The following is a 21,720-nucleotide window of genomic DNA, read 5'->3' as shown; positions in this document are numbered from 1 at the left end:
TATTATATTTTGAAAAGTTTTTAACTTGCAATTTACGATGGGCAAGTTTTCAGCATTGGTTACCTAAAAATTGAATTGCTCTAACATTCTATCCTGTTTAAAACTACTTGTGAAAAAAGATTTTGCTTAAATTTCGTGCTCTCAGGCTATTAGTGTTTTCTAGAGTTGTTGCTTTACATAAAATAGTCTTATTCCCAAACTACAATTTGTTCCTTGATTTTTATCAGAGTTCCATACACTTGAACACTGTCTAGTGTATCACTCAGGTTCTCAGTATGGACTGACACTGAGGCACACTTGATGTCGTTTATTGTTATGTTGTGACGTTTGTCGACTTGCGCCTTTTGAATAACTGCTGACATTTGCTTGCACATTGTTTGTGTTGCGGCAGGAATGCATTCTGTTAATGTTTTTGCTTCGTTGAACTCCACTGTTTGCTGAATTTGAGGAAAGTGGGCGCGAACATCGTCGGATGCATTCATTTTACTTTGCCATTCAGCTGCAGAGCTAAAAAAAAATTAGAATAGACGGGTCTTAGCGATTATGCCCCCTCAACATTAGAGAGAGAGAGAGAGAGAGAGTTTAGGCTTCTGTGGGTCTTTCCACATGGGTTTGCATCCTTCATATAACGACTGAGCTGAGCTTCTGCACCGGGTTACAATGTCCACAGCTGCAGTTGAAAGCCCAGGAACATAAGTTGACTTCCGAATAACTTTTGAAGAAGTAGTTCCAGTATATTTTCGTTAAATATTTCTTATCAATTTGATCGAGATCGACGTTCCCTACTTTTCGTATTATATTTAGTAAATAACTGGTTCTTTTCCAGAAGTTTTCATCAGCCTTCCTTGTTCTTGTTTTATTAATTGTTATTAGCGCGTTTTGACGTGTGCTTAACAACCCTTCATTATTGTTTGTTTTAATGGGTATTTTTATATGAACCATGCTTGTGAGGCATAACTTATGACTGGTATAACGTAGCCGACATATGCATTGAGTTTTGTTGTTTGCGATGCAAGGTTTGATATGTTTCGTTTTAGGAAATAAAACGCTTTCCAGGCTTTGCTACATCGTTTCTTTATATTCGCTTTCCATGATAACTTAGTAGACATAATTATACTTAGATCTTTTTGCTCGCTTTTATTTGAGAGAGTTTTAGAGTTAAGTAAAAAGGAGTGCCAGTTTTTTTCGTTTACTTTAATCGGCAGGATGTGACATTTGCTTTCATTGAGTTGCATTTTGTTGTTATGGCACCATTTTTCGATTTTTTCCAGGTCACTTTGTATATTTGCTGGATTTGTTGATACAAGCTTGAAATCATCTGCGTATCCAAACGCGGAGCATTTTGATGTTTGTTGTGGAAGATCGTTTATGTATATTATGAAAAGTAGGGGACCTAGGAGAGATCCTTGGGGGACACCACTGGTTACTGGTACAGTTTCAGATTCCGAGTCATTTACTTTCACGTATTGTTTTCTATTTGATAGGTAACTGGCTACAATCTTTAAGAAATTTCCCCCTACACCCAGGTTCTCCACTTTGTTAATCAGAAGATCGTGAGGAACTGTATCGAACGCTTTTTTGAAGTCAAGGTAAAGTACAAAAATTTTGTTGTCTTTTTCGTCGAATTCATTATACAACAGGTCTAGGAAAAGCAACATCTGGGTTACTACTGATCTATGCCTTCTAAATCCGTGTTGTGATTCTTCTAGCTTTGTCTTGACAATTTCATATAGTTCGTTGAAAATTAGTTTTTCTAATACTTTTGAGACGCTACATAAGAGACTAATAGGGCGGTATTGTTCAATCATTGCCCGATACTCATCCTTAAATATTGGTACAACTTCACTGATTTTCCAGTAGGATGGACAAAAGCCTTTGTTCAAGGCAGTTTTGAAAATCAGAAAAAGGGATTTAGACAAGGCTGGCAGTTTTTTTAGTACCGTGTTTCCTATCATGTCGGGGCCGCAGGCTTTGTTTGTTTGAAGTTTTGACAGGATTTCTTTGATCTTGCTCTCGTCTATTTCAATTTTATTGTGCTGATGTTTATCGAAGGAGTTTTTCTTGATTTGATTGGTTTTAAGGAAAACTTTAGAAAAGATTTCACTGAAAAACGCACTTTTTTTATTATCTTCATTAGTTTGTGCATCCTTGTACTTCATTGTTTCCGGGTATCTACTACTTTTATGACTTGACTTGAGATATTTTTGAAGATCCGAAAAACGTCTACCTTGAAAGACTTTACTTTCAAATTCTGCTTGGTCCTCATTCAAGGAATTTCGTAATCGTTTTTCCATATTCTTCAGTTTTATTAATCTCGCCAAGGTGGATTTCTTTGATGTTTTTCGTTTTAATGTTGATATTGTTTTAATAAGGTGGGACGAATCTTTGCTTACCCAAGGAGCTAAGTTTGATCTGTGGGTTGTTGTTTTTGGGACATTTTCGCTAAGAACTTTGTCTAGCTATTTGTACCATTGAATTACTAATTGCTCTAGCACTAGGGATTAAATGGGTTTTTCTCTATGTATGAGTTCAGGTCTTTCCAGTCAACTTTGTTAAATGCGTATTTTTTATGTTTCGTGTCAATCGTTGTCGTTTTCACAATTTGTAGGGTAGTTATAAAAGCGTCGTGGTCAGATTTAAAACTCTTATTGAATTCATTGTTCCTGGTCTTCGTAATGACAATGTTTGGGTTATTGGTTAGTAACACATCTAGTTGGTTTTGTGTTTTCTGATGTAGGACTTCCTGGAAATTGAGATGTGATAATTTTTCAAGAATTTGGATTTCATATTCATTTTGGGAGCTTAAGGTTTTCCAACAAGTGTGTTCGAAATTTATGTCTCCTGTTACGATTATTGATTCACAATTTCCTTCTTCAGCAAACATTTTCAGGTCTTTTATGAGGTTTATCATTTTTTCGACAGGCCATCTGTAATTACTTTGCTTAGGGGGGTTGTAAATGCAGCAAATTATCATTGGGACATCTTTTGGGGTAATTTTGATAGCAACGTACTCGTCAAGATTATTATTACCCAGGATCACCCTTTCATGCGGTAAGTTCTTGACAGCTATGAGAACCCCTCCATGCTTCGATTTATGATTGTCTGTGAGTCTATCTTTCCAGTGAATTGCATATTCTTTTAGGAAGAGGCTTTCATCAGGTACGTCATCAGTTAACCATGTTTCAGTTATGCATAGAATGTCCAAGTCATTTTCAGTTTTTACGCAGTTAGAGAATGAATAGCGTCTTTTTAGATCTAGTAGGCTTCTGGCATTGAAAGTTAGTATTTTCATTTGTGTTTGTAGTCATGGATTATTTACGTTTTCATTTTCTGTTTGATCAACATTTATGTCTACCCATTTCTTATTAATTTGTTGCTGTAACTTTAAATTTCGTATTCGTATTTCGTTTGATTTTGTGCCGCTTTCAAGCATTTGTCTTCTTTTTTGCAAAAGGTCATTTTCAACCGCCTGTTCTTCAGGGTTCAGTTCTTTACGTATAAAGATGGGCATTTTGTAGTTTTTCATTTTGCTGAGTGATAGCAGTATTAGGCGTTTAGCATAATCACTATCTATTTTGACTATGAGGGTTCGACTTTTACCTTCACTGAATTTTCCAACTCGTTTTAAGTCAGTGACATTGCATGTAATTTGCAGGTGCTTAGTGACCGCTTTGACTTGTTTTAGATCATGCTCGTATCGTTCACGGCTGTTGTTTGATTTCAGTTCAGGAATGCCTCGGAATCTTATGCCTTCATAGTTTTAGGCATTACTGCTCATCTCACTGCTTAAAGGATCTTACAATATAAAAATACCCATTAAAACAAACAATAATGAAGGGTTGTTAAGCACACGTCAAAACGCGCTAATAACAATTAATAAAACAAGAACAAGGAAGGCTGATGAAAACTTCTGGAAAAGAACCAGTTATTTACTAAATATAATACGAAAAGTAGGGAACGTCGATCTCGATCAAATTGATAAGAAATATTTAACGAAAATATACTGGAACTACTTCTTCAAAAGTTATTCGGAAGTCAACTTATGTTCCTGGGCTTTCAACTGCAGCTGTGGACATTGTAACCTGGTGCAGAAGCTCAGCTCAGTCGTTATATGAAGGGTGCAAACCCATGTGGAAAGACCCACAGAAGCCTAAACTCTCTCTCTCTCTCTCTCTCTCTATACCCCCCTAAGTTCATGATGAGAGATGTAATTTCAATGGTTGGGCAAGCAAGCTTGAAATTGAAGTTAACTGCGATTGTTCTGTTGCATGTGACCAATTGCAGTTTTGTCTAAAGGAAGTGTAAGAGCTGGTTTATATTCGCTTTCCATGATAACTTAGTAGACATAATTATACTTAGATCTTTTTGCTCGCTTTTATTTGAGAGAGTTTTAGAGTTAAGTAAAAAGGAGTGCCAGTTTTTTTCGTTTACTTTAATCGGCAGGATGTGACATTTGCTTTCATTGAGTTGCATTTTGTTGTTATGGCACCATTTTTCGATTTTTTCCAGGTCACTTTGTATATTTGCTGGATTTGTTGATACAAGCTTGAAATCATCTGCGTATCCAAACGCAGAGCATTTTGATGTTTGTTGTGGAAGATCATTTATGTATATTATGAAAAGTAGGGGACCTAGGAGAGATCCTTGGGGGACACCACTGGTTACTGGTACAGTTTCAGATTCCGAGTCATTTACTTTCACGTATTGTTTTCTATTTGATAGGTAACTGGCTACAATCTTTAAGAAATTTCCCCCTACACCCAGGTTCTCCACTTTGTTAATCAGAAGATCGTGAGGAACTGTATCGAACGCTTTTTTGAAGTCAAGGTAAAGTACAAAAATTTTGTTGTCTTTTTCGTCGAATTCATTATACAACAGGTCTAGGAAAAGCAACATCTGGGTTACTACTGATCTATGCCTTCTAAATCCGTGTTGTGATTCTTCTAGCTTTGTCTTGACAATTTCATATAGTTCGTTGAAAATTAGTTTTTCTAATACTTTTGAGACGCTACATAAGAGACTAATAGGGCGGTATTGTTTAATCATTGCCCGATACTCATCCTTAAATATTGGTACAACTTCACTGATTTTCCAGTAGGATGGACAAAAGCCTTTGTTCAAGGCAGTTTTGAAAATCAGAAAAAGGGATTTAGACAAGGCTGGCAGTTTTTTTAGTACCGTGTTTCCTATCATGTCGGGGCCGCAGGCTTTGTTTGTTTGAAGTTTTGACAGGATTTCTTTGATCTTGCTCTCGTCTATTTCAATTTTATTGTGCTGATGTTTATCGAAGGAGTTTTTCTTGATTTGATTGGTTTTAAGGAAAACTTTAGAAAAGATTTCACTGAAAAACGCACTTTTTTTATTATCTTCATTAGTTTGTGCATCCTTGTACTTCATTGTTTCCGGGTATCTACTACTTTTATGACTTGACTTGAGATATTTTTGAAGATCCGAAAAACGTCTACCTTGAAAGACTTTACTTTCAAATTCTGCTTGGTCCTCATTCAAGGAATTTCGTAATCGTTTTTCCATATTCTTCAGTTTTATTAATCTCGCCAAGGTGGATTTCTTTGATGTTTTTCGTTTTAATGTTGATATTGTTTTAATAAGGTGGGACGAATCTTTGCTTACCCAAGGAGCTAAGTTTGATCTGTGGGTTGTTGTTTTTGGGACATTTTCGCTAAGAACTTTGTCTAGCTATTTGTACCATTGAATTACTAATTGCTCTAGCAGTAGGGATTAAATGGGTTTTTCTCTATGTATGAGTTCAGGTCTTTCCAGTCAACTTTGTTAAATGCGTATTTTTTATGTTTCGTGTCAATCGTTGTCGTTTTCACAATTTGTAGGGTAGTTATAAAAGCGTCGTGGTCAGATTTAAAACTCTTATTGAATTCATTGTTCCTGGTCTTCGTAATGACAATGTTTGGGTTATTGGTTAGTAACACATCTAGTTGGTTTTGTGTTTTCTGATGTAGGACTTCCTGGAAATTGAGATGTGATAATTTTTCAAGAATTTGGATTTCATATTCATTTTGGGAGCTTAAGGTTTTCCAACAAGTGTGTTCGAAATTTATGTCTCCTGTTACGATTATTGATTCACAATTTCCTTCTTCAGCAAACATTTTCAGGTCTTTTATGAGGTTTATCATTTTTTCGACAGGCCATCTGTAATTACTTTGCTTAGGGGGGTTGTAAATGCAGCAAATTATCATTGGGACATCTTTTGGGGTAATTTTGATAGCAACGTACTCGTCAAGATTATTATTACCCAGGATCACCCTTTCATGCGGTAAGTTCTTGACAGCTATGAGAACCCCTCCATGCTTCGATTTATGATTGTCTGTGAGTCTATCTTTCCTGTGAATTGCATATTCTTTTAGGAAGAGGCTTTCATCAGGTACGTCATCAGTTAACCATGTTTCAGTTATGCATAGAATGTCCAAGTCATTTTCAGTTTTTACGCAGTTAGAGAATGAATAGCGTCTTTTTAGATCTAGTAGGCTTCTGGCATTGAAAGTTAGTATTTTCATTTGTGTTTGTAGTCATGGATTATTTACGTTTTCATTTTCTGTTTGATCAACATTTATGTCTACCCATTTCTTATCAATTTGTTGCTGTAACTTTAAATTTCGTATTCGTATTTCGTTTGATTTTGTGCCGCTTTCAAGCATTTGTCTTCTTTTTTGCAAAAGGTCATTTTCAACCGCCTGTTCTTCAGGGTTCAGTTCTTTACGTATAAAGATGGGCATTTTGTAGTTTTTCATTTTGCTGAGTGATAGCAGTATTAGGCGTTTAGCATAATCACTATCTATTTTGACTATGAGGGTTCGACTTTTACCTTCACTGAATTTTCCAACTCGTTTTAAGTCAGTGACATTGCATGTAATTTGCAGGTGCTTAGTGACCGCTTTGACTTGTTTTAGATCATGCTCGTATCGTTCACGGCTGTTGTTTGATTTCAGTTCAGGAATGCCTCGGAATCTTATGCCTTCATAGTTTTAGGCATTACTGCTCATCTCACTGCTTAAAGGATCTTACAATATAAAAATACCCATTAAAACAAACAATAATGAAGGGTTGTTAAGCACACGTCAAAACGCGCTAATAACAATTAATAAAACAAGAACAAGGAAGGCTGATGAAAACTTCGGGAAAAGAACCAGTTATTTACTAAATATAATACGAAAAGTAGGGAACGTCGATCTCGATCAAATTGATAAGAAATATTTAACAAAAATATACTGGAACTACTTCAAAAGTTATTCGGAAGTCAACTTATGTTCCTGGGCTTTCAACTGCAGCTGTGGACATTGTAACCTGGTGCAGAAGCTCAGCTCAGTCGTTATATGAAGGGTGCAAACCCATGTGGAAAGACCCACAGAAGCCTAAACTCTCTCTCTCTCTCTCTATACCCCCCTAAGTTCATGATGAGAGATGTAATTTCAATGGTTGGGCAAGCAAGCTTGAAATTGAAGTTAACTGCGATTGTTCTGTTGCATGTGACCAATTGCAGTTTTGTCTAAAGGAAGTGTAAGAGCTGGTAATAATACAGCTGACATTTTAAAATGCCGAATGTTGTATACAGAATGGCATAATTATTTAATTATTTCTCTTGCTGACATGAGTTTGAATAATGAGCAACGGTGTTTTTCAATGTAATAAGCGTCAAGTGAAACTCGAAACTTGTTACGAAAAGAAACTTCTTCACAATATAAGAATGAGTTGTCTGTTTCTCTTTGCACAAATTGTAAGACGGCTTGAAACTGATACTAATGAACTGAATCGAGGGTTCCAAAACCCATGGGTCAACCCTAAATTCGTGTTTACATATTTTGCTCTACATTCTACTACTACTATTCATTGTTTAAGTCTTACAAATACCATTGAAAAAACGCAGGAACAATATATTTTGAAGAACATGCTATGCATTTAGTTCTTAATCAAAGAAGGCATGATGGAAGATATTCGGAAAAAGTGAAATGAATTGATGCACTAGTATAAAAATTTCCGATTTCGAGAGCTGTAGGTGATTTTGCTTACTTTTTTAATTGAAAGGGTTTTTTTCCCGTAAATGCCTGAGATGTCCTAATTGTCCAAACCTCCGATGTCCCATTTGGTCTCAGTGACTATAGAACCAAGTAGACAACATTTTAATACTGACAACATTTTAATACTGAAACTAAAATGCCCTGCAGCAGATGATGCGAATTCTGAACATAACCAACAAACGTCGGGCGAATTGCTCTCAAACGACCTGCGAGCGGTTGGCTTCGTCAGTAGCCAGCCACGGTTTCGACTCTGCAACTTTTAGTTTTCTAGCTTTGTTAGTAAACAAATCAAATAAAAAAACGTATATTTTAAAAATGTTCAAAACTACTTTTTCTCTCAGGATTTATGTCAAGTAACCCATCTACAAGACTTGAAAAACTTTGTTGGCTAGTAATGATCGTTAAACTCAGAAAAGGACAAAAATACTCACAAATTTTAAAAAGTCTTAAATCTTAAACAAGCTTTAAGCAGTTTCACAGGCTCATAAAGATCCATACCCTTGGAACTTGATAATAATTTTTCAATTAAATTGTATCAAAAAATTTCTAAAACTCGATTCATTGAAATCTTCAAAACTATTTCATTGTCGCAAGAGACTATCCAGTATTACTGTTTCAAGCTTTAAATAGTTTCACTGGCTCATAAAGATCCGTAAACTTAACATTATAATAATTTTCCCAAAATTTGAAAAAAAAATTTAAATTTTATCAAAAAATTGCTAAAGCTCTAGTCATTAAAATATGACCCTGGTGCCGGAAAAAGTGATAAAAAAATTTAAAAAGATTCTAAAAACTTGAAAAAAATTGCAAATATTTGTAAAAAATGCTGATATTAAAATCTTGGAAAGCATTGCATTACATCTAGAAGCTATGATGTAACCTATAATCGAACCATAGAGGAGGTTATGTGGCTCTTGAGGTTGAAGAAACTTAAAGAAATGACGAAAAATTTCAAAAAAAAAAACGAAAAAAAATTAGAAGTTGCATAAAAAACTTGCTGAAGTTTGTGATAACAAAAGTTGTAACTAATCCATGGCCAACAAACATTTTTCAGTAATTTATTTTCAAATCCTAACTGAGATTTTCTGTGTGGCTGAAAAACCTGAATAATGACAATAAATGTTTACAAAAAATTTAAAAAAAGCGACTTTTGTAAAAAAAAAAAGATGCTAAAATTTGTGGTGTTGAATTTTTGGAAAAACAATCCATTGCATTTAGAAACTAAACAGTAACCTATTTGCAAACCCCAGAGGAGGTTTCTGGGCTCTTGAGGCCGAATAAACCTTAAAACCAACAAAAATTTTAAAAAAGTTGAAAAAAATTGATAAAATTTGTCATATTGAAAATTGAAACCTCTTCCATGTCAAATATGTTTTTTCATTAACTTATTATCAAACCCTTAAGGACGTTTTTTGGCAAGAGCGCGGTGGGGGAGGGAGGGTTGAACAGTGAGGGTGTCGTCAACCTCTAAGAAACGCCTTTCACAACATAAGTATAAGTCTCCAAAACAGTTTGAGCAGAAACAGCTGAAAGGCTCTAAGAGCACTTAATGCTTGCTGGGCGCTACCTGTTTATCCCGTTTTTGAGAACGAAAAGTCAAAAGTGTCAGACGAAAAATCGGTCAAGCGAAAAATCGAATGAAAAAAGACTGACCGGACTATTATAATTGCTACAAACTTCGTTTGAGAGCAGTTAAACATACAAGAACTTTTGGCGCAAAGCTCTCACGTGGAAGATCTATATGTTATTAATTAGTTAAATCATTTTTCTGTAAGTTATTTTGCGCTCTCAGAGTACCCTCAACAACGATTCAACTTTAGCTTTCAGTTTGATCTGCGATAATTTTATAGATTGAATATTTTACCAGTGAATATTATTATAAGAGCAGTAAACTTATGCAAAAATAGGCGTTTGTGCCCTGAAATTGGTTTGGCTCCTAATTGCAGTATGTTTTCAAACTCCAAGGAATTTTTTGAGAGCAATGGGGTTTCAAAAAGGATCAAAACTTCTTTTTTCCCAAAGAAAAATCATTTTCTGATTAATGTGGTTTTCCGCGATGAAGTTTCAACAAAAGTGGCTGAGATTTTGAGGTCAAATTATAATTTCCACAAGATGTTTTTTTCTTGTTTTTGATATTGTTCTTTAAAACTTTCTCTTTCTTTACTTTCATGCTTCAATATTTTTGCCATATTCGAGTCCAACAAGTTGGTCAATTTCGGTTTTGTGAGAACAATATAAGATTGAGTTGTCTGTTTCTCTGTGCACAAATTGTAAGAATTCGCAAAAGATGAACGTGAAAAACTCTTTTGAAAGATTTTTTTAAACATAACCGACTAAAATCGGGCGAATTGCTCTCAAACGACCGGCGAGCGGTTAGCTTCGTAAGTACCTAGCCACTGTTTATTGAGGTTAGCTTTGGGTTGACTGAAGGAACCTGAGATTAGGGTAATACACGATGACGCCACGAAACAGCCGCTGAAGTGCGACATCAACAAAAGAGTTAAGGGGAGAGAGAGAGAGAGAATGCGAGATTAAATGTGAGCTAGAAAAAGAGCGAAAGAAACGCCGGCCAACACATACACACACACACACACACACACACACAGAGAGAGAGAGAGAGAGAGAGAGAGATAGGAGATTCGACTCTACAACTTCAAGTTTTCTAGCTTGTTAGTAATTAAATCATGTAGAAAACTGAAAGTGCAACAAAAATTTTAAAAAAGTTGAAAAAAATTGATAAAATTTGTCATATTGAAACCTCTTCCATGTCAAAAGAAAAGTTTTCACATTTCGCAGTAAAGAAATTGTTCAAAAACATTTTTTTGTCTCTGATTTTTTATGTAACCCATCTTGCAAGACTTTGAAAGCTTCGTTCGCCAGTAATGATCGTTAAACTCAGAAAACGACAAAAATTTTCACAAAAATTTTAACAAAATCTTGCAAAAATTCGTGAAAATAATATCTTCAGAACGCCATTCCATTGTCTTAAACCTAAAAAGAGCCTTAAACAGTTTCACTGGCTCATAAAGATCCATACACTTGGAACATGATAATAATTTTCAAATTAAATTTTATCAAAAAATTGCTAAAACTCGATTCATTAAAATGATGGTAAATATTCCATTAACTCTAGAAACTAAGCAGCAGCTTACTACCAAACCTCGAAAAGGGTTTCTTGGTTCTTGAGGCTCGAAAAACTTTAAAAAATGAAGCAATTTCAAAAAAAATGAAGATTGCCAAAAATCTTTTAAAAAAATGCTAAATTTCGTTAAATGTTAAGATCTTTAAAAACACTCCATTGCATCCAGAAACTACAAAATAACTTATTATCCAACTCTAGAGGAGGTTCCTTTGATCTTGAGGCTAAATAAAATGACAAAAATTGTCAAAAAACTTGAATTGCACATTTTTTTTTTACAAAAATCGATAAAAGTTGTGATATTAAAAGTTGAAAACTCTTTTATGGCATATAAAAACCGTTCCGTTCATTAACCTATCATCAAGGCCTAGATGAGGTTTCCGGGTTCCCGAGGCTGGAAAAATTAAGATAAATTTAAGCTAATGACAAAAAACTTTTACAAAAATATCAAGTTTTATCAAACAATTGCTAAAAATCGTGATGTTAAAATGTTGAAACCATTCTATTACCACTAGAAACTATGCAGTAACATATTATCAAACCATAGAGTGGGTTCCTGGACATTTCGGCCTGATAAAACTCAAAAAATGACAAAAAATTTCAAAAAGCTTGAAAAAAATTGTGAAAATTAGTATAAATTTGCGTTTTTAGCGAGCGGTTGTTCGTCAGTAGCTAGCTACGGGGGACAGGACTAATATAATTGCTACAAACTTCGTTTGAGAGCAATTAAAAAGAATTTCAAAAATTTTCTGAAAGAATGAAGAAAATCATTCTGAAGCACGTTTGGAACAAAACTTACGGTCCATCAAAAATATTTCATTCTATAGTCGAAGCGTTTGCACAAGTTAAAACTTACACCTTATCAGATCCGTTTTTTCAATTTTTCTTTGCTAAAAAAAGCAGTCCATATGAACGACCAGGAATTATAATTGTAAACGCAGAAGTTTCAAACGAAACTAAGCTTCGTAGAAAAAAATGGGGTCAATAGTTCTTTTAAAACTCCAGTGGACATCATTTGCATTCTAATATTTGATACATCAGTTATTTTTTCCTTTGTCGAAATCCTAAGGACTGCGAAGAGTGTAAATTTGATCTTTGTTAATTTTTAGTTTTAATTTTCTTGTATTATATGGAAACGACGCTATGTTTTATTGCTCTCAAACGAAATTTGTAGGAATTTTATCAGCTCTGTTGGTCTTTTCAATGCAATGATTTTTCGTACTTCTGATTTTTTGACCGCTTTTCGATCGCGGTGTGTTAAATTTCTGTGATTCAGAGATAAAATCAATGCTACTTATATGGCGGAAGTTTGCTTTCAATCGTCTAGTGGCGTTTAAATGGATTTGATTTTTAAATTTTATGTAAAATTAGCTCTATTAAAAGCAATTGAAACCCTTAGTAATTCCTCACGCCCTGTAGATTCACATTTTATTGAATCCCGACCGGTCGCTTTTGAACAATCAATCCATTATTAGTCAGTTGTTTGTTTTACGATTGAGGTATTTTCTGCACAAGTATAGTGCATGTAGATACGACAAATGCTTATGTCAAGTTTTAAATAAATTTGTAATGTTTGTAATTGTTAGACGCTTTAAAGGATTTTGAGAAATTGGTAACTCGAAATTGGTAACTAAATGTTCTAAAATTGGGAACTGACAAAAAGTTTTCTACCCAACAGGAACTTCTGCTAAATTTCCCGCGAAACATATTTATTGTCAGTGTTATATTTGATTTATATGATTGGGTCTAATGAATTGAGACGCTTCTATTGTCCTTGTCAAGGTCAAATTACTTACTATTCTCTCGTCCCTGTTGTAGACTGTGCCACAATTTGCGAGTTGTCTTTTGGTGTGTGAACTGCTTCTATGTTATACGATTCCTGCATTGTTGAATTCTGGTCTCGGCATGTTGACGTTGGATTTTGCTCAACCTCGCTGTCATCGTTTGCTTCGAGAGTTCCGATATCGGAATATTCGCAATGTTGAGTCAGATCGCTCAGATCCTGATCACGACTATCAGTTTCTTCTAACGTCGTCGTGGTAGAGAATGCTCCTAAGCTAGGATGCTCCGAGTTCTCCCTGCAAAGTTGTCGTTCTTTCAAGTTCTCGGAATTTGTGTTTGCATTTTCGAATGCGGCGCAAGATGTTAGAGATTCTCGTCTGCATAATTCCGATTCACTTTTCTCCGAAACAGTTGATAACTGATGCTCTTCAGTTTTGGAGGAGGTCGAGCTGGCGCATTTATTGTTTCTGCTCGAATCCAATTGTTGGGTTAATTTCTCCAATGACAAAACATGCTGTCGTATGTTGTAAGTTTCTTGCTGAATATTAAAATTTTCCTTTTCTATAAAGCTATCTGTTAAGTTTTCCGTCAGAAATGCGCGTTCGTTGCTTAACGCACTGGGAGCTAAATTGCTTTTCATAGTTAAAAATTTTTCGCATTTTGCATGTACAATTTCCTGGCAATTTTCGCATTCTTTTTCGCCTTTCTTGCCAGTTATGAAGACCATTTTGCGACAAACAAGGCATAGTTTTGGCGTCAACAGTTTTTCGACGTTTCCATTTATCGTTCTCAAACTGTGTCGTTTTGCAATTCTGGTGTCCGTTTGACAGTACATGAATGACTTTTTGACTGGCTCGGGTAATAGGCTAAGAGAGTTGGTTTTGATCAGCTGGTGAAAGAAGAATTCCTGAAGTTAAACGACGGAATTTAAGCTTTGAACTAGAAAATCAGGCTATTAATGAAAAGGTGGCTATGAATATGAATGTTTGAAGTTTGGTTTTAGGAAGGAAAATTGTTAGCTTTCAATATAAGTTCCAAATTCTGATCTAAAGTTATATTCATAACCTACAAAATTTTTCTTTTTTGGCGCGGTAATACTTATAAAAGTTTTTTTTTCAAAATGATGATTTACATATAGTTGCTTTTTCTCCCTTAATACTCTTTCCTTAACATGTATGTAATAGTCGAAGATAGTTTTGTGTACGATAATGCATGCATTCGATTTCCAAAAAAAATTGTGTAATTGTGCTCTTATGAATTAAGTAATGCTTACTTGACTCTGCTTGATTTTACTGAGAACTTCTGGCGTTTATCGAGAACCGCGAAGCCATTCGAGATATTAAGTCAGAATTTCGAAGTGACTTCTGCAGAGTCACTTAACCATGCGTAAAACACGAAACGCGCACGTTTTAAATGACGAAAGTCAACGAAGTCAACTTCTGGCTAAGTAGCAACTTCTGGCATTTTAACTTCTGGCACTGCAGACTTTCGGCATTTTAAAATATGCACGTGAGTGTTTAAATTATACGTTGATACACAACTATAAGGAAAAATTGTCCTCCTTATAAATATTCTTTATTTTTAGTAGGCTTCTGGCACCGCAGACTTTCGACATTTTAAAATGATGTTAGTGAGCTAATAGAAAACTCTTGTAACTCTATGGATGTTACTAGCCTGTGGATAATCCCTGCGCAGTTTATCCAATCTGAAGTTTTCGCAATAAGTATGCAACAGGATTCCGCAGTTGAGGCATTGCAGCCCATTTCTCCGAATGATCCGGAAGCAGAATTCGCAGTTCTTCCCTTCTGCGTGGTCTGTCTCCTCAACTTGCAAGTGGATTAGAGAACTGTCTGAGCAGAGACATCGGAAAGAGATCTGTCTGTTGGGAGAACAACACAAGGCTGTCGGAAGCCACGAACTGAAATATTTGGGGACCCTCTCATTAATGTCACCCTTTGCAAATTAGGCAGTGTCTTGCATAAAAAAATCAATATTAAAAATTGCAGAGAATTAAACTTGATGTTCTTTTCATTTTGGGTAACGTTTGTTCACGTGTCCGTCGAGTAGTTATCTGCTGTGTTGCGTTGAAAATTTCGGTTTTATTTGTAAAATTAGCTGCGTGATTTAATATTTGAGGCTTCTGAAGTTCAAAATTTGGAACATAAATGACGTGCGAATATTTGGCCGTATGAAATAACCAAACAAATGAATTGTGATAAATGAACGCATGTTACGTTCGTACCAGTCTTTACTGCATGGATTCATCTCGTGTTCTTGTTCCTCTCTTTGAGACCTCTCCAGTGCCATTTCAGGTGCAACGTGTAACAGTTGCAGCTTCTCAGTGTCTCTTTCCACAATAGAACTAACAATTCCAGTTCCAGGAACTGACCCAAAAGCACCCGGCAGACCTATGATCAGATAACAGGTTTTGCCCCCCCCTTATGATACATTTACGGTGGGGGTGGGGGTAATAAGAGATGTGACCACAAGCTGAAGCCTATAATGGGCACGACCCCAGGTTTTTGTCTTGATTGCACCAGCTAAATGAATTTGTTCGAGGAATAACAGACTTGGGTTGGTTGAATAGACCGGGTAAAATCCTATCTGGTCTTTTTAATTATACAGTGGTTTTAATTTGTAGAAATCACCTCCTTGTCACTTATCGTGGAAAAACCATGGAATAAATCATTCGCTCTGTTTGGCTTGTTTCATTTTCACCGCAGTGTGATACAAAAAGTGTCAATGATATGCTTCTATTTAATGAGATTTATAATAGGAGGAGGTAGAAAGTGACACCACAAGTCATAGATCTGGAAACCATTATTAATGCTGGAACGCGAATTGTTCTGAGCAAATGGGCAAACATTTTTTTCATGGGAAAGGAAAATAGACCCGAACTTGAAAGCAGTCTTTTTTGAGCCCTTGTTACAATGCTTTAAATTTCTTTTGCCATAAAATCTAGTCGCAGGAGTTCCCACTTTTTGACTGTGAATTTTGACTGTGACTTCTAGCTTCTATGCGCGCTATAACACTCCTACCTGTGCCTGATCGAACTGCGCTATGAAAAAAATTGAAAAATTAAAAAAAAATTGCGAGCGGGGATGACTTTTCTCAAAAAGTCGGTTTTTGACCTCCCCCCCCCCCCCCCCCCCAACCGGCAATATCTTTTCTCACAAGCTTATTTGGGAGATGTGAAACATAGGACTTATCATTTTCTCGCCATTTTGGGGCCGCATGCAAAGTCTCACCAAAGTTACTGGCTCAGTTTTGCGCTATGAGTGAAATTTCCGGCAATGGATCCATGTTACTCATGAACTACGCCAGGGGCCCCTACCCCTGGCATAGTTTTGATTTATTCATAGCGCGCGACCACCAAGAGTTCACTTTTTGAAAGTACTATTCAAAAATTATCTGACCTATAAATTCCTTGAGGCATGTGACGCCCCCAAAAGGGTACAAAATTTGGCTGTATTTGCTGCTCATGTCTTCTGTCGAATGTTTATCGGCGCTGTTTTTGTTGTTGTTTTGAAGGAGAATGTTTGCAAATGTGTCCTTGACGTCTCCGTGCTGCATTGTATGAGATGAGCCTAGACTGTTGTTTGTTTCTCTGCTAAAACAGAATTTGAAATTAACATGACAGTGGGTGTGAACGGCAATAATTTTCCTCTCAAACGAGACTAAATAACCTCTAGGCCAAATTGGGTTCTTTTTTCTAAAGTTCGGTCAAAAAATGATGCTTAAATATAGAAATAAAAACGTGCTACGGCATTGGTCTTTTTAAATTGCGCTCGGAGGAAGAATTTTTACTTAACATTTTTGTACAAGAAATTTCTTCCCCAATAGCTTAGTGGTTAAATTCAGAGGCGTATCTGGAGGGGGGAGGGGAGGGGTTCCAACGCCCCGTGTACTTTTTGCTCCCGTAAAAAGTGCTCTAAGTTGCCCTCATTGATTTAAATTGACCGGTGTTAGTCGGTTTTATTTTCTAACCAACTCAATTCCAATAAGTTATGTGGGTGGAAGTCAATCGAAAAGTCGAAAACGCGCAAGATGCATTAAAAAATACAGACGACGGCAGTAGTTGCTTCAATCTTCCTTTGGGAGCAAATAAACGTTAACATTTTATTCACTTTTTTTCTGTCTAGTTTAAAATCTTATGGCGTCCTGAGGTTTTATGGAATTCCTATATGGGTCGAGAATGACAGTGAAGTTAACAGTTCCACTTTCGAGGTATCAAAAAAAACCTACGTTTTGTGGAAATGTTGATTTGTACAGCTCAATGTTTTTTTTGATATTAGGGTAAAAGCGGACAAGTTATTTTACTGCAATATTTTATCTTATCCCTCGTTGCTCTGTATGAGTGTTTTGTTAAATTTTGCAAAGAGCAAAAGTATCATTTTTAAATTTAACTTTTCCTTGAATAATTTGAATATTGATGCAGATTTGTGCTTTTGTAATCAAGTTGCTATTTTCAAAACTGGGATTGACTATTTGGAGAAGGTTAATTCTTCACTCAGTTTTCATTGGTTTTTCTTAAATGCTTCCTAAAACGCTTGGAGCATGAAAATGGATTCTTATAAAAATTTATAACCATAAAATGAACTATAACCTATAATTTGGATTTTTTAGTACTTATCCAAGCTGTTTCAAAACGAAGTATCAAACCAATATTGCTTTTGAAAATTTTGAAAAACCAATTTTTACGGTATTTTTCTCTAATTTATTGAACAATTATAAAAGTACCTTCAGAGAAAGTCTGTACGTGTATTGTTTTAAGATCTTTATTTGCAGGATCTTCAGGATTGAAGGGATTCCCATGAACAATTAATTAGATCCTCACGTCAAGCCATCTTATGCACATTTTACATTAGGTTGTTCTTTCTCAACCTTACAATTTGCGTAATGAATTTGAGAGCTTAATGATCAAATTGAGCAGATTTCAATTGGAACTCAGTTTACTGCTACTTATGGAGAACAGGTATACTTAAATCTGAGTTTTTTCTATGTGACATTTTAATTGCTCTCGAACGAAGTTTAAAACAATTTTTAAGATGTGTTAATTTTTTATACAAATTTCCGCTTGATCGTTTTGTTCCAGCACATTTTCTATTTCTTCTTGAGTGACTTTTTCCCGCTTGAGTTCTTGATTTTTGTATGACCTGAGTATCTGTTGTTCAGAAATTATTTGATGCTAAAACAAAAGCTATTGTAAAATAAACTAAACTAGCTCTAGTGCCTGATAACGGAGTAGTTAATGCTTCATTTTAGCACGCCGTAGGTCGAGGATTCGAATCCCTCCCTAGTCGATTTTTTTTGCACCCATAAAGATAAATCGATCTAAGCTACAGCTCTCTCGAAATTAAATTGCCCCGCTTGTTGTTTGAGAGCAATTTGTCCGACGTTAATCGGTTTATTTTTTGGAAGTTTTGAGTATTGCTCAAACTGACGGTCCCATGAGAACGCTCATCTTGATGAAAGAGTATTGTTGTTACCACATTTTTTAAATCTGAGAACTTTATACTATCCCGCTTTATTCGAGAGTTTCCTAGACTGTCATATATGGCTTTATTTTAAAAATCCGTGCTTTTAGATGTCAACAAGAACTTAGAATATAAGAATGCCTTGTTTTTTTTTAAGAAAAACTTTGTGAGCCATCAAATTTTTGGCCAAATTACACATTTGCCACATCTCAGAAATTGGTTGAACCCATTAAAAAATTATATAGACTACAGCCCGCTCTGAATTAATTTTTGCCCTGCCTAGCATTCGAGAGAAACTTGTTCAACGTTAGTCGGTGTGTTTTTTATTGCTGTAAGAAATGAAGCCCTATTTTTTACCGGTTACGCTTCGATTCTTTGCAAGTAATCAGAAACGTATTTTGTAGTGTAATAAAAGGGCTTTTCCAAAAACGCTATGTACTACCTAAAAGTCAAAATTTTGCGTGGTTTTTTCATAGAATGCATTGTCTCCTTAGCGGCTTAAATAATTGTTACTCCGCCCGATTTTTTGGAAAGAGGCAATTCGACGAACATTAATAGAACGTGGCACTTACAAGAAATCTTCAGTAACTGCAACCAGTTCGTTTCGTGTACTCATATAAGTGTCAACAGTTCGAATAAAGTGATGTTTCAATTCTAAATTGCTAGTATTCATTTCTTGCACCGAAAACATGCCACCATTCGTGAGCAAAGATGTCAATTTTTGCAGCTCGGCTGTTAGTTTTTGAATGCAATAACCTCCATGCACGCTAAGGTCGCAATTTGTGCAAGCTAAATAGGGCTTTGGTTGATTGCAAATGTTGCAAAGTTGTTCCTGTTTGATCCAAACTTTCGACCACTGATGATTAGGCGAGTCACCTTTGCAAGAAAGATTTTGTATGATGAAATACTGCTTCGCTGACGGTAAAACTCTTGCCAGAAAATTGCTGTCTTTGTGATAACATGCTGTGACACTTTGACGGTAGAATTCGCAATAACGGTGCAGTTTTATACCGCAAATCTTGCATTGTAAATTCAAGTTTAACGGTCGCAATTTTTGAGAACAGCAAACGCAATGACCTTTTAGAGCCCGCTTTGGGTTACCGAAGTCGTGGTAAAGGCTGCCCTCGCTACAGACTAGAGAAACAACGTCTAACTTCACAACGGGAGTATTTTCGGCCACGCTTTTTAGCAGTAAAGACATTTCAAGTGTGAAAATTTCTATTATAAAAAATTTCAAAAAGGTCTTTAATTCGAAAAGATGTGAATATTAATCAAATAAAGTGTACGATATATAACTTCTTCGTAGTTGACTCGAGAAATAACTGGATAAACTCAATTGATAAGAGTTACATAACTACGATTTATATTACGTAATAATCGAGAGAAGTCATTCGGAAAAGCGAATGACTTTCTTTTGCAACGTTTGTTGACTTTTGTGGAGAATTGAAATTATTCACTCCTAAGTGATCTACTTTAACTATTAATAGAGTATCGATTATCTCAAGTTTTGAAAGATTAGTTTGAAATAATTAAAAGAATTACTTTGATTAGTTGAGGGGTATGTTGAACTTGAATAGCTCGCTAGAAATCGATCTATTGAGTTTAGCAGTACTAAATTGAACTATGTAGAATTGATTGCTTTTAATTTAACTTTTTGATGTAAAATCACAAGGCTTGAAAATTTAGTACATTTATTGTGATTTTTGGTGCAATTTCTGGGAACTTAATAAGGGTTTATCGGAGTGGAATTTAATTATTAGTTCAGGATTCTTCCGGCTCTGTGGGTACTATTTATTTATCTAAGCTGTAATTATGACTGTTGATAAATTCCAGCTCTGATTTTTACCCCTAATTCTAGGCCTGAACAAAGTGATCAATTTTTCATATTTCCGAATTTGAATAAAGTGATAAAATTAATTCTATCAGTAACGGTTTCACGATTTTTGGGGTTTGAACGAAGTGGTGAATACTATTGATAAAACATTTTTCCTCGAAGTCTGAAGTATCTGAATTGGATAAGTGGGCTAAATGCTATCGATGTTCATTTTCGCCTAATTGTTCCGACCCCACTTGTGGGGGAAGGAACTATATACTCAAATGGGTTTTTTTTTTGTTCAGTGAATTTTGGCCGATCGATATATTCGTCGTAGAGAAATGTGAGTGGTATCATTAAAAAGCTGGTCCAGCGTAGAATTCAAAAGTAAAAAGATTTTTTTGAATTTCGTTTTTTTCGAGGAGTTATCGAGGATTGAAGTTTTGTGTGAACAATGGGATCTTTAGCATGATTGTTCACTTCTAGTACAATTTTCTTCAAACTAAGATCTTTTTTACGAAAACATTAATTCAAATTTCTATAAAAAGAATAAATTTTGAGTTCGTAAAAGTTGAATGCAAGGCGATAGAAAGACTAGTTCTGGTCTCATAGGGAAGTTCACTATCAAAAAAAAATCGAACTCTAATTGAGAGCCCTTTTTTTAATAAAACTTTACTCTTTTTTGCTTTTTTAAGTCACCTAGAGACAAGTCACATTTTATATCGACGTTCTATTAATGACAAAACTCCTTTATAGTCGAATGAAGCGCAATGAACAAAAAACGTCGTTTTCAAGGAATTGCTCATGTTTTTTTTTGGCTTCGATTCTGAGTTTTCGTAATTTTGAATGAAATTTTGAATTTCTTTTTGAAGTTTTACTATTTTTTTTGGAGTCCTATGGTAGGGATTCATTGACTAACAGTGCAATATGTTCCATAATGAGCATTAAGTGAACATGTCTATGAGCTTATGATTTGAGTTGCTTCGACATTTTCTTCAGGCACTTTTCTACTGAATTTGTGGTTTTTGCCTCTCTCTGTTGTTGTTTTCATAGTCATTAACTTGTTGTAAGGTCTTATTGATGAAATACGATTGGCAAAAAAACTTATTGTCCCCTCGAGGCATCATTTATTGTATATACTGGCTTCCGTTGAAGGCTAATGAATTTAATGGCGTTGATAATACGTGTTTTCCCGCAATTTTCGTGCGTCTAATGTATTTGTTTATATTTGTTGATTTTTTGAAATTATATTGATAAAAAAGGTTTTCCCATTGCTCCTGAAAAATTAATTTAAAATTGAAGAGTGTTTAGTGAAAAGTTCATTTTTTTAATGCCTTCGACCCTTTTGTCGCTCAATTTTTTTTCCTGAATTCGCTGTTTTTGTTCTTTAGGTAGCCGTAAATTGCTCACAGATCTCATAGGCTTGTAATTGAGGACTGAATGAATGATGTTGCTCGAAAC

The 21,720-nt window shown here is 35.3% G+C and overlaps 1 protein-coding gene across 1 annotated transcript; it reads right to left on the bottom strand.

Annotated features, from left to right (window-relative positions):
• Nucleotides 1-127: 127 nt before the first annotated feature.
• Nucleotides 128-19,881, bottom strand: LOC142348250 (uncharacterized). Its single transcript, XM_075399544.1, has 6 exons — nt 19,019-19,881; nt 16,386-16,579; nt 15,212-15,377; nt 14,644-14,887; nt 12,984-13,876; nt 128-507 (listed from the first exon to the last, which is right to left on the bottom strand). The coding sequence occupies exons 1-6, from the start codon at nt 19,645-19,647 to the stop codon at nt 189-191; spliced, it is 2,445 nt and encodes an 814-aa protein (XP_075255659.1). The 5' UTR covers nt 19,648-19,881; the 3' UTR covers nt 128-188.
• Nucleotides 19,882-21,720: the final 1,839 nt, after the last annotated feature.

Source organism: Convolutriloba macropyga, chromosome 10 (assembly GCF_964194025.1).
Source record: "Convolutriloba macropyga chromosome 10, txConMacr16.3, whole genome shotgun sequence".
NCBI lineage: Eukaryota > Metazoa > Xenacoelomorpha > Acoela > Convolutidae > Convolutriloba > Convolutriloba macropyga.
Note: the sequence above shows the minus strand (reverse complement) of the source record. Positions and strands in the feature narration are given on the sequence as shown.